Below are 15,395 nucleotides of genomic sequence, written 5' to 3'. Positions count from 1 at the left end.
CTGGTACGGTAACTGCACCACCCTCAACCGCGATGCTCTCCAGAGGGTGGTGCGGTTTGCACAACGCGTCACCGGGGGGCAAACTACCTGCCCTCCATGACACCTACAGCACCCAAAAAGATCATCAAGGTCATCAACCACCCGAGCCACTGCCTGTTCACACCGCTACCATCCAGAAGGCGAGGTCAGTACAGGTGCATCAAAGCTGAGAGACTGAAAAACAGCTTCTATCTCAAGGACATCAGACTGCTAAACAGCAATCAATAACTCAGAGAGGCTGCTGCCTACATTGAGACCCAATCACTGACCACTTTAATAAATGGATCACTAGTCACTTTATACAATGCATTCTAAATAATGCCACTTTAATAATGTTTACATATCTTACATTACTCATATCACATGTATATATTGTATTTTATACCATCTATTGCACCTTGCCTATGCCGCTCGGCCATCGCTCATCCATATACTTATATGTACATATTCTCATTCACCCCTTTAGATTTGTGTGTATTCGGTAGTTGTTGGGGAATTGTTAGATTACTTGTTAGATATTACTGCACTGTCACATTTCGCTACACTCGCATTAACATCTGCTAACCATGTGTATGTGACAAATAACATTTGATTTGAACTGATTTAACAGAGATCAGGATGATGATTCCTTCATGGTCTGTGCCAAGTTTATGCTGTACCTCTTTAGTTCTTCTTCTTACTAACAATGGCTTCTACGCCACAAGACACGCAATGGGAACTTTAAATTCATTGATTCATTTCTTTAGCAAAAGAATGAGGCATCATCTCAAATGTGAAATGTTAAACCCCATGTGACCTACTTGTTGCATGTATGTACTGTACTGACCTGTATGTGTAACTGATACACATACACACACTACATGTTAATGTTTTTAAATGTATAAAAATGGTCATGTATTTTGTCTGTAATGTATTTTTAATGGGGATCCTAATAAATCAAAATCAAATCAAACATAACCTGCTTATCTGCATCACTGTTTGAGAGTTATTCACCCCATCTGAAAATGTTTCTAGTTTTCCTTTACCTTTATGACGTATATACCTACTGTGTAGGATTCACAATGGCATTTCTAGAGCAATATGTGGGATCCAAACCAGGCAAATGGATCAGCGGCTTTAGGTTATGTAAACGTTGAGACACTCATCCGTCCTCAACTCTTATCACTATTATAAAACACAATGAAAGTGCTCTTTTTGATCAATTGAGGTGTTGCCACACATGGGTATACTGGAAATACCCCATACTAACCTCCACCAACTTAATCAATCATGGTTACTGTTGTATCACCCAGAACAGTTTGTCAAAGATTTCTACTTAATCATCTCTTATCAGGGCTTTATCTGTGCGCAATATATCAAAACCACGTTAGTCATCCTATAATTCATATCAATATCTCAGTTACAGGATGTTCATATTTCCAAATACTGTACTGCTCATATTACTTCATTTCTTGCTGGCGGAAATACTTTGTGCTAAGAAGTACATTAATTTTACATATAAAATACAACAAAGTAAACATTCCTATAAAATCCCTATGTACACGTATAAAACGCAACATTGTCAAGCTATTTAAAAAAAAGAATACTTCTGATTCAATTTTAGAAAATAAATACATGATATGAATGACATTTTCTGATATTTCAAAATAAATCAACTATATTTTATGTACAATTATTAGCTCAATAAAGTGGTATCCTGTATACATATGGTTACTGTATGGTGTCCATTTTAGGACAGCATCATGTGTCCTTACGTCTATTATCACCAGAAAGCACAGCGATCACAGGAAATGCATGTCATCCCAGGAAATGAAAGTACTGTACACACCACTACACTCTTAGAAAAATGGTTCCAAAATGGTTCTTCAGCTGTCCCAGTAGGATAACCCTTTTTGGTTCCAAATATAACCCTTTTGGGTTCCATGTAGAACCATCTGTGGAAAGGGACAGTCGTAAAACCCTGAAAATACTGACATCTAAGAGTGTAGTTCTGAAACTAGAACTTGGTTTCTGGCTCTGAGACCTGGGGAGAGCAAAGAGATACTACTTTTAGTTTAGATTTTATTTTGTCAGCTCATCTTACTGTACTTTGTACCTAGAGTTTTATGAATTATCTGTACCTCCACATGAGTTGCAACATTACAAGATTTATTTTAAATAATTATCATTTTGATTGCTGATGACTAGTCATTACAAATGTAGAAAAGACAATGACAAATAGATTTGATGGGTCTCAGTTACTTACATGCACAAATTTGTCCCTGCTACGCAAACTTGACACACCATTGCATTGGTTGCCATGGATAGTGGCTGTTGTTATAACCTGTAAGACAACATGATTCACAAGAATGAGACAAGTTCCTGTGAATGAACCGATGTGGGCCAAGATAAGGTTTGGCACCTCTTATCTAGTCTGTAAGGGTGGAAACATCAATAGATACACAGTATTTTTCTATAGGTAAATGTTATACCTTTTCGCAGACTTTTGTGTTTTCAGAGTTTACTGGATGTTTCTCCAGGATATGCAGCATGGCATCGTGGAGGGTCAGGAAAAACATGGACGACTTCACCTCGTCGTCAAAGAACTTACAGCTGTGCAGTTTCTCCAGGATGTATGCTTTGGACACAAGGGACAGATATCGTTAGATCAATCACCTTACCTCTATTTGTTTCAGAGTGATTGAATTCAGTGTTGAAGAGAAAAGGGGAGAAGGAATGGATGGGACAGATGGCTTGTCTTAAACCAGCTTACCGTCACATGCCACAATGTAGACCTCAACTTCAACCCGAATGAGCTCTTTGAGTGCCTATAGAACATAGCAAAATATCAGTACCCAGCAAGTAGAAATACTCTGGTAAAATATACAATCATCCCCCCATTCCCCAGGGTTGTAACAGAAGAGTTTTGTTTACAGCTTTGAGTCCCTTGAGGGCAGAGATGTCGAGGAAGGAGACGGCAGAGAAGTCCAGGATCAGGCTGTGGACGTCTACTCTGGGGACTTGGATGTTGGCAGGAAGCTCAGAGTTCCAGTTCACCTGGACAGGAAGGTCCTTGAAGTCAGTGGGCTGGTCCAGATCCTCCATGTTGCTCTCATCCTCAGACTCCTCAATGGGACCAAAGCTGGTGAGCAGTAGGCCTTTCTGCACCAGGAGAACCACAACATTACCACAACCTCTTATTGTGAAAACCTGACTACATGTAGAAGGTGATCTTTGGAGGTCCACCCACCATTATGGGATGATGATTCATTTGTTTTCATATACATGCAACCCCAAGACCATTCTGATAAGGCATGTGCTTGATGTCTGTTGATTTTGGATTGCTAAAAGTATGTTGTTGCCAGGTGTGAAACTAGTGTTTTGGGCTAGACTCATTTATGACATGGTCATTTAAATGAAACTTTATGACACAGGGGGCTCTTGTAAAGTGTTAACGAGGTAACGTTGTATCTTTTTATGAGTTTCTAAGGGCAACAGGTAAGTGCACCACTACTCACAGATGTCATCTGCAGCTCTCCTTTCTTTAGAAGTTTCCTGATCGTCCTCAGGGCTTTGTTTCTCTTTCTCAACACCCTCAAAGGGTTAAAGCCCACCTGAAAACATATCAAAGTCAAGTTGAACCCTAATTGGCAATTGCACACATGAAAGTGGGAGTAACTGTTACACATGGGCTTTATTGTGAATGAGGCATATTGTTTACCACGGCCTTGGCCGTCATACAGATCAAGGCTAAACTTTATCTTATCAGCATGTGCTTAGTGTTTAGTAAGGTGCAAGTTAAACTGTAGTAACACCGATTTGTATGGGAACTATTGCTGTACAACCAGGTATACTATATTACCTCATACACTGAGGTGGTATTGACCTTCATGAGTTTATTTGATCATTCTTTATGACCTTTTTCCATTGGATCAAATCCAATGAGAAAATAAGATGTCTTAATAAGTATACCCGTGAATCATTACCTTATTGGCCCATGTCATGGAAATTGTAAGGCCTACGTGTAAATGTGTTTGGTAGAATTCTTCATTTTACACGTCTAATTGTGTATAATTGCTTACTTACAGCTTCCACCAGCTTGCCTCTGAAAAAATCTATATTGGCAAAGAAGATGGGTGACGGTATCCTGAAGATCTTAACACCCTCTGGCTCATAGATCTGGAAAGAGATATATAAACAATAGAACAAGGAACCTGTGTAGACACACCATCTTCACAGTCTTGTAAGATAAAAAGATATTGGTCCACATTACAGCTTACTCACAGTCATGTAATCCTTGCGGTCTTTGTAGATATCTGTTCCTGTGATATTGGCCAGGACACTGCAACGTGGGCTGGAATAAAATGTATTCAGAAATGTCACTATGACATTGTGTTCCAGGGTTGGAGTTAATTCTGAATTGAGTTGTGAATAGTTCTTTAATTCCAAATCAATTATTGAATTTGAATTGAATGTAAATCGGCTACATCCCACAGAAAGCAGAATTTTAATTGAATTTGAATTAAAGGAAGTAGAATTGAATTTCATACATCATTATGCACACATTTATTTTGACATCATGCATGGTTACTATGTTTAACAATTTCTTGAAACATTTCATTTTTAAAACGCATCCTCCTAAAAAGAGTATTAAATAATTAACAGTGGTCTGGAAATATTCTAATATTCTCATTTTGTAGGTTGTCTGTAATAATTCATAATTCACTTACATGTTATTAAATATTTGGAAAAATAGATTTCCCACAATGCATTAAAATATGAATACTAACATCTGAGTTATAATCCCATTTTTATTGATGGTATCTGTATTCTTTAGTAAGAGGTGGCAGATGTTTTGAGTAAAATATTTAGCAAAGGAATGAGACTCATCTGTTTCATGTCTCAGTTGAATTTATTTTAATTGCTTTGAATTGAATTATACTTCCTTTCATTAAAATTAAATTCCAATTATGCTTCCTGTGGGGTGTGGCCAATTTAAATTTGAATCTCAATTCTTGGATTGAATTGAATCAAATTCTGAAATGTCGAATTAACCCCAACCCTGGTGTGTCCATCTCCTAATAACATTGAAAACTGACAAAGAATAAACACAGACACAAGTTAAACTTTTTTGGGGGGGAATTTGGAGATTTGTGCCCATACTCACAACTGAGCCCTGAAGACAACGGTGAGCAGCTCCATGCCTAGACCTACAGCCAGCCCCAGATCCAGCCCCAACAGGATGGAAGCCAGGCAGGTCCCCAGCCACACCAGCTGGATAGAGACATGGAGGGGAGGCAAGACAGGGGGATGCAGGATGGAAGGGATTGGAGGAAATATGAGTTCATTATTACAGTTGGTAAAGACATCCCTGCTTGTTTCCATTTTAGGTGCAGTTCAGCGGGAGTGTCTGAGAAGACTCACACAGTCGGGCCGGTCTCTCCTCCACAGGTAAGGGACTTCTCTGATCTGCATCAACATCCCCTTCAGGTTGACTATGACCACCGCCCCCAGCACCGACTGTCAACACAGAGGGAAAAGGTCAAGCAATGACATCTTTGATGATCAGTCACAAGAGTTGCACAAGACTTCCATCTAAATTCCAGTGCTCTTATCAACTTCATACAGTGGGATTCATTACGTAATGTCCTAATTTTAGATGTTAAGTCCCCTATATGGGGGACTTTGAGAGGTTCTGGACTGGTTATTTGTATGTCTATTTAGGCAGAAATCAAAATGTTTCCCTATCATTCAACTCCTAACGTCAATTATATTGTAAATACTGAGTGAGTTTTACCTTTGGGAGTGGCTCCAATAAGAACCCGATAGCCAAGGTGACGACCATCACGATGAGTGCTGACAGTAACCCAGCGATCTGAAATGAAGAATTAACACTTTATTTTACTCACATTTGGCTATTCACAAAACAACTACAGATAAGCACTGTTTAAGTAGTGTTTCCCTTTGATATATTTCAAAAATGATCATTATTTATTAACTTGGTGCATTGTAACTCTGAGTCAATTCTTTCATTCCCCGCTATGTACTGTAGGTCACGAGTCACGACAAACAATATCACATTCTCTCTCCCATTTGTACAATTCTATCTGGCTTGGACTATGATAAGTTATCAGTCATTATTACAACAAAGATAGGGAGACCCAAATAGGTCAATATTTCATAACGTTTACAGCTACATCTCTTGGATAAAGAACTTGTACAGGAAGGAACTCTAAGTATGGTTGTGTGTCTGTATTCTCAGGCAGCCTCTTGGTTTAGTAGTTTACCTGGGTTTTACCACCTGTACTCTCCTGTACCGCACTCCTGGAGAGAGCTGTGCTTGCTGCAAACGACTTAAAGGCTGCTCCAATGATGTTACTGGCCCCAAAAGCTATCAGCTCCTAGAGAGCAAAACAAGCACAAATACATGTTTTGGAACTGTTGATATTAGTACAAGTCTTATGTTGATAGTTTGTATTAGGCCCCTCATTCACAAGCAACAATAAACACATTTTTCCAACCCCTCCTCCTAATGTTCTGGTTTTGGGACTCACCTGATTTCCGTCTATGATGTAATCGTGTTTGACTGAGTAGACCTTGGCGACAGAGAAGGCTACAGCAAAGCCCACTATGGCCATAGGGAACGCCTCAACAGCAGTCTGCCCGAAGATCTGCATGTTCGGGGCCATAGGTGACTCATACCTAACAGATTGACAGGGAGAGATATTGTTAGATTCTTTTCCCATCTATTCTCAGCCATTTTAACATGCAGCAAACATCTTTTTAAATGTGCTTACCCCACTGGAATACGACCGACAACATCAACTTTATAAATCTCTTGGAAGTTGAATGCATAGGAAACGCCACAAGCGATGACAGTCTGCAAAAGTCATTACCAAAATCAATGTATCAGTTATTAGCAGGACTACTGCAATCTGGTGATAAAACAGTATATTTCAAGAGAATCTGGTTACCTTGCCAACTTTTACACAAAGCTGTGACACACTGCAGGTCTTTAGTACATCAAAACAAGTTCATCTATTTTCCTACAATTCACCTGACTGTCCTCATCTGCCGTACTGTGAGTCAGTGTGAGAATAAAATATCAATACTGTACGTTTCACAAAAGCTGTCTCCTTGCTACAATGGTATTGTACTTTGGATCAATACTCTTAGAAAAAAGAGTTCCAAAAGGGTTCTATGGCTGTCCCCATAGGATAACCCTTTTTGGTTCTGGGTAGAACCCTTTTTGGTTCCAGTTAGAAAGAACTCTTTTGGGTTCCATTTAGAACCATCTATGTAAAAGGTTATACATGGAAATCAAAAGGGTTCTACCTGTTACCAAAAAGTGTTTTCCTATGGGGATAGCCAAGATAGGAACAAGGGAGTGACTGTTCAGGATAAGAATAGCAATGCTTTCCGATGCTTATCTGTGATAATATGATCTGTACTTTGTGCAAGTACATACTCCTATTCAAATTTATATTAAATAGTGAGACACATCTACATGAACAGTGCCCTGTATGACGATGCCTTTTTCTTATCTCTTAGAAAAAAAGGTGTTATCTAGAACCTAAAAGGGTTCTTCGGCTGTCCCCGTAGGAGAACCCTTTGTAGAACCCTTTTTGGTTCCAGGTAGAACCCTTTTGTTTCCAGATAAAACCCATTGGGTTCTTTTTTCTAAGAGTTTAAATTCAGTGGTGCCCCGTATGAGGCTGGTTCTCGCCACAATGTTTCCCAATTCTTATCTGCGTATGCTGACATATAGAGCTGAAGCCCTGGTTGTGATGACATAGTGCACACAGTGCCACTCACCATGATAACCTCTATAGGGATGGGAACAGGCAGCTTGGCTTTGTATCTATCGTTGATCTCCTTCACTATGAACACCACCACCATGATCAGTATGGACGTCACCAGATCACACACGTTGGTCTTCTCGATCTGGACAAAGATCTTCTCCAGGGTCTGAGGAAGACGTCAGTTAATAAGGATGACAGTAATGAAGAACCAGTTACAGGGTGTGAGAGTTCAGTCAGAGGTCTCTACACCAAGCCATGACTCATGAATTCTAGCTTTTTCTGAAATCTTGGGGGCACTTGAGGAAGACATGTGCTTAACTGTGTAAGATAAGATACAATGAGACACTTGTTTTATCAACACAGTGTTATTCCTCAGAGCTATAGAAACAGATCAGATATGAGGGATAAGATATGAGGGAGTTAATGAATATATCCGCTGTCATAGCTAAGTCATTGCATATTTGGATATCAGTAAAAAAAAATCATACTGTTGCATTGAAAAACATTTGACCTCATCCTGTCTCTCTTCCTGGACTCACATAAACAATTGACAGCGGTCCACTGAGTCCTGGCACCACCAGGCCCAACACGAACTTCAGCTGGGACACCAGGATGTGGACGGCAGCCGCGGTGGTGAACCCAGACACCAGCGTGTCTGACAGGTACATGACGATGAAGCCTACCTGCAGCAGACCCATTGCCAGCTGGGAGAGAAGCAGAGGACTCATGTTAGAATATGGGAGAACATGTCCATAGATAGGGAGAGGGAGTCATTGTTCATTTTAAATTCAGATTACAGAGAGATATGAGTAATGCATAGTACATGAGTGATAATGCGGAGGTAATGATGATGTTTTACCTGCATTATCCCCATGAGGAAGGTGACAGAGGCGGCCACCATTACTCTCTGCTCGTCGCTGGTCAGCCCCTCAAACCCAGTGATGTTGACTGGGGGGCCTTCGTCAGGAACAAGCCTCGTCACCACTGCACCCACCATGAGGCTCAGAACAGGGAACGCCCCTGGAGTGAGTTTAATGAGGAGAAAGAGAGAGGGAGCGAAGATGAGGAAGCAGGGGATGGAAAGTGGAGAGGTGGGCAGAGAGAGGGTGTTAAGTACAGTAAAAAGGTGTGATAGCTTGTGATGGTCAGAGCAAAACACTGTACATGCACACACACATCTGCACAGTACTTACCTACTGAGATATGTCTGGAAGTGCCAAGGAAGAAGTAGATGATCACTGGGAAGAAGGCAGTGAAGAGTCCGTACCACGGAGGGAGGGAGGCCAGCAGGGAGTATGCCAGACCTGTGAATCAAACAAAAACAATGAACAACAGTTTACAGTGCATGTTAAATAACTCCACCATAAGTCACTAGAGACTACGACAGCATTCAAGAGTCATCATGATCCAGATGTTTTAAGTATCTATTGACTCTTCTGTGTGTCAATGCTAGTACTGTGACAATGATGCCTGCTAAGAAAGATACGTTACCATCTCTTCTTTCAATAAACAACTATAGGTTTCTAGGACCAGATCATGTATTTCAGGTGATACCACTATCGGACCTGATTACCATTCCGTAAAACCATAGTTCATCGATATTCTTACTTCATTTTCTTTCAATGATCAAAGTTGATGTTTTTGGGACGTTAATGAGGTCTACAGTTCTTTATCAAATTATTTCTTAAAAAGTGCTACATGAACTGCTTTGACAGATCTGAAGATGCACACTGGTTGATTGAGGTGGGTTATAGTGTGGGTGTTAGCTTCACCTTGTAGAACAGCTACGAGTCCAGTGCTGACCCCAGATACAATATCACTCAGCAACCATTCCTTCAGCTGGTAGATTCTCATCCAACCAATGAAAGGCAACAGAGAGAGCGCTGCGTTCTTAGCGCGCTTGAGGTCACAACTACAGTTAACACACACACCATTTTTAGTTAGTCTCCACAGACATTACTTACTAATAGTTGATAACATCTAACCATCTTTATGCACAACGTTTAGACATAGAGTATATAGGATGATAGGCTGATCTTTAAACTAGATGTATGCTTTTGAAGGAGAAGTTACCATATCTCTAAGCAAACTAAAGACAATCAGGGCATCTCAGGTAAAATGTCATGTGGGCCCACTCGTCCACACCAAAGAAAGACTAAACTACTAAAGTGAATTTAGTGGTAATAACTAGATGAAGGGCTAAATTCAATCCGTTCTGTCTTAACCCGAAATAACCGATAACTGCATAGCAGTTTCATTGTTTTTATTTCAGGGATGTCTGAGGTGTAACTGCATTAGAGATGTCAAATCAGCAAACAACTTCCGGCAGTTTACCTATTGGGGACAATGCCATTGGATGCGCTGAGTTGCATTAATTATAATCCCAAGCAGCCTTGTTATTGGAATGTGTGTTGTAATAATCTACACCTCCATTAGGCTGATAGAAATCCTTCTGATTTAGTTGAATGATATTATTTCTATTAGCCTATACTTTATAGTTCTAAACTAAACGCGAGTGGGACGGGTGTGGCTTCGTAACAATGACCACAGGAGCAGCCCCTCACTTATTTGACAGCTCTTAATGCAGTTACACGTCCGATACCGCCAAAACACCAGCTATGCGGAGTGTCTGCTATCGCCGGTTAACGCTTGATCAGATTGAATCTACACCGAAGTTTTGCGTCCATGCACTGCAGCTTCTCATAAGGCTACCTTCAGTGTTATACAAAACAACAAAAGCAAAACAACAGAAGAAACTTGATTGATTCTTACGTGAAGTACTGCTTGACATGGTGCCGCACGGTCTTATGGTGCCTGTGGATCTTCTCATGTTCGTCTGCGAAGGCGTCCTCTGAGTAGAGTGGCCTGGTGACCACATACTGCTTCATCTTTACCCTCTACTTCTCGTTGAGTGGTGCGGCACCTGTTCCTCACAGGGTCTCTGAGACCATCAATCACATTTTAGTACAGGTTCTTGTCATATCTTTCCCTCCTGCCTTTGAAAGTACCTTGACACAGACGATTACTGTGGAGCTGCCGCACAACAAAGGTGCAACTACAGTCACACACTAACTAACTACATCAGCCTGTGCCATTAGTGTCACAGCTCTGTGATGTCCGGTGGACCAGCTGCGGCTGGCATGGCTGGGCAGGGCCTGTGCTGCCTGTCAGCTTTGACCTGTTTAGAGTGGTCTGGGTTAAATAAGGGTTGTGATACCATTATAATACACGGAAGAACTAGGAAAGGTTGTCCTATATTACAAAGAGTTTTAACTAGAGGTAATACTAACAACAACAACAAAAAATATTCTTAAGGAAGTGGTAGGTCACCAACTGCCACATCCAGATATCAGATGGAAAGATAGAAAGTAGCCTACTGTAAGTATCTTAATCGATCTATCTTTAATAGTAATAAATGATAAGCAAGCTATTAGAATAACACATAACACTAACTCTTACCTTCCTAGTTTATCTGTGTACGCAGCTTCAGTGTATCCAAACTTTGCCAGTCTTTCTCTCTCTTTCTCTCCGCACAGAGGAACACCCCGAGATTATCTGGGACCCTTGGGAATGTTGCCATCCATAAATCCTATCTACCGGGTTGCTTATCGTTCTTAACTGTAATTATTAACAGCAATTATGATGCAGTCTTCACACGCCAGCCCTGCCTTATCCTTGACCATTGTTCTTATTGATAAATGCCCTGGCACATTGCATCAACTTTCAATGATGACTGAGTGTGTCTGAGATCCCCACTTATGGGCAGGGTGGGGAGGACTGGACAGTGGTCGTGGCTGCACACTGGAGATCATTGCACGTTTCGTGGTAGAGGTTCAGGTTAGGGTTGAGGTTAAACATGGATGAGTATGATGAGGGGTAGCAGTAGGACTATACAATAATATCCCGCTCTCAACTTTCAAACTGGCTAATGTTGTGAGATTCCTTGCAGCGTCACAGAAGGGGTATTACTGTTCCTCTGGGGTTGGGGTGTCAGTGCAGGGGATGTCTTGTTGTACTTAACACTAGGTCTTACATGAAGCCTATCTAAAGCACACATCTGAAGAAATTCAAGAATAACAATGTAAAAGTATAATAGTAATTGTTTTGTCCGGACTGTTATGACCCAATTTCATCATATCTACAGTACATGCTGACCCCTTGTGTCAAACAAAGGCCTACAGCATACCTATTTACAGCCTATACACCATACATCAGGGGTCCTTAATTACATTCAGACACAGGACAATTTATTCTTGAGTGAATGGTCGGGGGGCTGGAACATAGTCATAAATAATTTGTACACCGCAAATTTACCCAAAGAAGCCCAAACATATTTAGTATTTGACAAAAACAGAATCATTTCAAACCTTGATTACATTGGGATACGATCACATATGCCTCTCTATTTATGAGTGGGAATACTTGGGAACAGATTTCCTAACCACAGGCGGCCTGAATTTGGCATGCGGGCCTTTTGGGGAACCCTGCAGCATAAATGATGGACCAGATTAAACAGAATTTTCCCTCTCTATGAAAACATATTACTTTGACCCAGATCTTGTTGCGTGACCAGTTGATAAGCTACAGGTATCTCTGCTGTATGTTATCATCACAGTTTTATCACTGTAAAATAGTACATGTTTTTGTTGGCTTTCAATGCTGCATTCCAGTCAAGTGAAAATAGCATGTCTGTGGGAATGACCTCATAGGTGTGTGTGTGTGTCTGTGTGTGTGTGTGTACAGTATGTGCATGTGTGTGTAGGGGAAGGTTACTTAATTCTCTGTTTTTACTGTATATTTATTACTTACAGTACCCGAAGAAACATAATTGGGGTGTATGTTTCACAGGTTGACGTTTATTGTCATGAATCTTGCCCTGGAGGCAGAACTGAGCAATTTCCTCTAGATGGGCCAGCTGCAAAGTCAAAATGGTCTATATTGTAAAAATCCATGAAAACAAAAATACATATTTTGGTCTTCATTTAAGGTTATGGTTAGGCATTACTGTTAGCAGTGTGGTTAAGGTTAGGGTTAAGGTTATGGTTAGGTTTCAAATCTGATTTGATGACTTTGCGACTGTGCCAGCTAGTGACCATTAGTGCCTCCAGAACAAAAAAACGCTAACCTGCGTCTGTTTTGACCTGCTCATGTTCTTGTTTATATTTAATCAAGATAGAGTCTCCTAAATCAAAAGAAGCACATCCTCATGTTAACATGATTAATTGTTACTGCCTCATCATGCTACTATGTTCTGTTTGTTATAGACCGGGCCTTTGTTCTCCAAGGCTTTGACATGTGTGTTGTCAGATTTCTAATGGCTGATGAAGGCTGGATCGCTCCGTTAACGACTCCAAGGACAAACAGTTTCCACTGACTCCCTACTCCTGCCCTTTCCATTCATAAAGGCTGATTAAAGAAAAGAACGGTCTCTCACAGAGCAAGGTGAGCTGAGTGACTTGGTTGTGACCTATTTGACAGTGATGTGACTGAGGTATGTGATTGAGTTATGTGAAGAATTACTAATATAACTGTTTAATAACTATTTGTGATGGTCTGTCTGGGTTTTAGGTTTTTGTGTGTAGGTTTTTGTAAGTAAGTAAGTCATTTTAAAGTACAATTATTGTTGATTCGTCATATGTGAATACAATTGGCTTGTACAATAGTACAATAAAGTACATTAAATAAAGCACAATAAATTAACATGTTTCATATATGAATGCACATACTTTTCCATGTATCATTTAGTGAGTATTCAAATAGTCCGTGAATCATTAAATCAATTAGTCACTCCTGATATGAGCTTGGCATGGCCTACACAACATAATAATGACTATAGAACAACCTATAAACAGTGCGGTAGTATTCAGCAGAGAAAACTGAGAACCTTTTACATTGTGATGATAAACACTTGGGCTTGGGAGAGAAACTTAGCAAAAAAACGACGTATGTCAGGTTGTCCCGAGGAACAGGTTCTATATGGGAGAATCCTAGCAACTATAACAATCCACAACCACCGGTGGAGATTAGAACACAATAAGCCCATCTTCAAGACAGAATTATTTAACAATCTCACACCCAAGACATGGTTTATAAAGTTAACAGTTGCTGTCAAATATGAATTACTGATAATATAATCATAATTTTCATCATGATGCCATGAAAGCAGATCAGGTGATGGATGCTCTAAGCCCCATTGATATCTGGTGCTGACATGAGTCCTTTGTTCTGATCTTGTCTACATTCTGATTGTGCCCATATTTACACAAATGTGTCATACTCATGGCATTACAATGTGTCTGTTACCTGTCCACTGTGTCTGCATTGTGACCAAATGTTCTGGTCCCTTCCTTTATGTAAATGATTTCACAGCTATTCTTTCAAAATGCTATTCATTTATTTATTGTGGGACACATATTGATGTAATCAGTCAACGGTGCCACCTGTCAATGATTTTATAGGGTGGGAAAAATTATGATTTAAATTTTTTCTCTGTCCAGATCTGTCTACACTTGTAAGATACCCAGACACAATGTGTGTCTGACTACCAGAGGTGGACAGGATGATATGATCACAATCAGATCACAATGTGTCTTTTGATTTTCTACACCTGTCTAAAAAATGTGGGCACAAACAGAACTTGGACAAGATCAGGACAAAGCTAGTGTCACGCCCTGACCATAGAGAGCCATTGTTTCTCTATGGTGAAGTAGGTCAGGGCGTGACTGGGGGGTATTCTAGTTTATTATTTCTATATGGGTTCTACTTTTCTATTTCTATGTTGGTGATTTGTATGATTCCCAATTAGAGGCAGCTGGTAATCGTTGTCTCTAATTGGGGATCATATTTAAGTAGTTATTTTCCCACCTGTGTTTGTGGGATCTTGTTTTTGTGTAGGTGCCTATTTGCACTTCACTGTCTTCACATTTCGTTGGTTGATTTTTTGTATTTTGCAAAGTTTCACATTATAATAAAGATGTGGAACGCTACTCATGCTGCGCCTTGGTCCAATTATTATGACGATCGTGACAGCTAGAACCAGGTATAAATGCGGCTATCATTTCACAATCATTAAGAATGGAGCAACCTGTACATACTGAGACAGTAACCTGCTTATAGATAGAACACCTTGATCTAAATAGATGCCAACAGTCAAATAGTAAGGTAGTTGCTCACTGAAATAGACTGAATCTGATAAAAAGGTGTGTGTGACTAACAGTAGTGACTATGTTAGAGACTGAACGGAAAGCAATACGTATTTTTAAAGCTGGCTTTACACTACTCAACCCACTGTACAAGTTCTTGCCTCTCCCATCTAAGACTTTACTCCCCCAAGTGATAAAATGAAATATAACTCGTAAGAACAAGTGTTGGATATACCTTCTTTGAGAAACATGTTCAGACTCACCCAGCCACTGTAGTCCAATGTGGTGAAGAATGAATGCCATGTGTGTGTGTGTGTGTGTGTGTGTAAAGAGAATGTGTACCAACGGTGATAAATACCTTTACACGGTGCTCCAGTAGGCGCCAGATTTGAAAGCAAAATAAACATCAGCACAAGTAGTAACACAGCACTAT

At 40.2% G+C, this 15,395-nt stretch overlaps 1 protein-coding gene across 1 annotated transcript; it reads right to left on the bottom strand.

Moving 5' to 3' along the window:
* Positions 1–1,358: 1,358 nt before the first annotated feature.
* On the bottom strand, positions 1,359–11,683 carry LOC115180260 (chloride anion exchanger). The gene is made up of 21 exons (XM_029742203.1): positions 11,280–11,683; positions 10,593–10,761; positions 9,593–9,732; positions 9,014–9,124; positions 8,680–8,840; positions 8,360–8,524; positions 7,834–7,986; positions 6,816–6,898; positions 6,573–6,720; positions 6,306–6,419; positions 5,816–5,893; positions 5,443–5,538; positions 5,186–5,292; positions 4,303–4,372; positions 4,105–4,197; positions 3,537–3,632; positions 2,953–3,180; positions 2,792–2,846; positions 2,511–2,656; positions 2,285–2,362; positions 1,359–2,062 (listed from the first exon to the last, which is right to left on the bottom strand). The coding sequence occupies exons 2-21, from the start codon at positions 10,706–10,708 to the stop codon at positions 2,036–2,038; spliced, it is 2,265 nt and encodes a 754-aa protein (XP_029598063.1). The 5' UTR covers positions 10,709–10,761; positions 11,280–11,683; the 3' UTR covers positions 1,359–2,035.
* Between the last annotated feature and the right edge of the window lie 3,712 nt (positions 11,684–15,395).

This window comes from Salmo trutta, chromosome 40, assembly GCF_901001165.1.
Source record: "Salmo trutta chromosome 40, fSalTru1.1, whole genome shotgun sequence".
Lineage (NCBI taxonomy): Eukaryota > Metazoa > Chordata > Actinopteri > Salmoniformes > Salmonidae > Salmo > Salmo trutta.
This window is presented reverse-complemented; position numbering and strand designations above follow the sequence as displayed.

Bases quoted from the DNA above. Each gene is read 5' to 3' on its own strand.
- LOC115180260 (XM_029742203.1), bottom strand. From the start codon at position 10,708: ATGAAGCAGTATGTGGTCACCAGGCCACTCTACTCAGAGGACGCCTTC. The intron at 7,987-8,359 runs GTGAGTCCAGGA...CGTCTTCCTCAG, and splicing joins GACCGCTGTCAATTGTTTAT to ACCCTGGAGAAGATCTTTGT. The intron at 6,721-6,815 runs GTAAGCACATTT...TCAATCTGTTAG, and splicing joins GTCGGTCGTATTCCAGTGGG to GTATGAGTCACCTATGGCCC.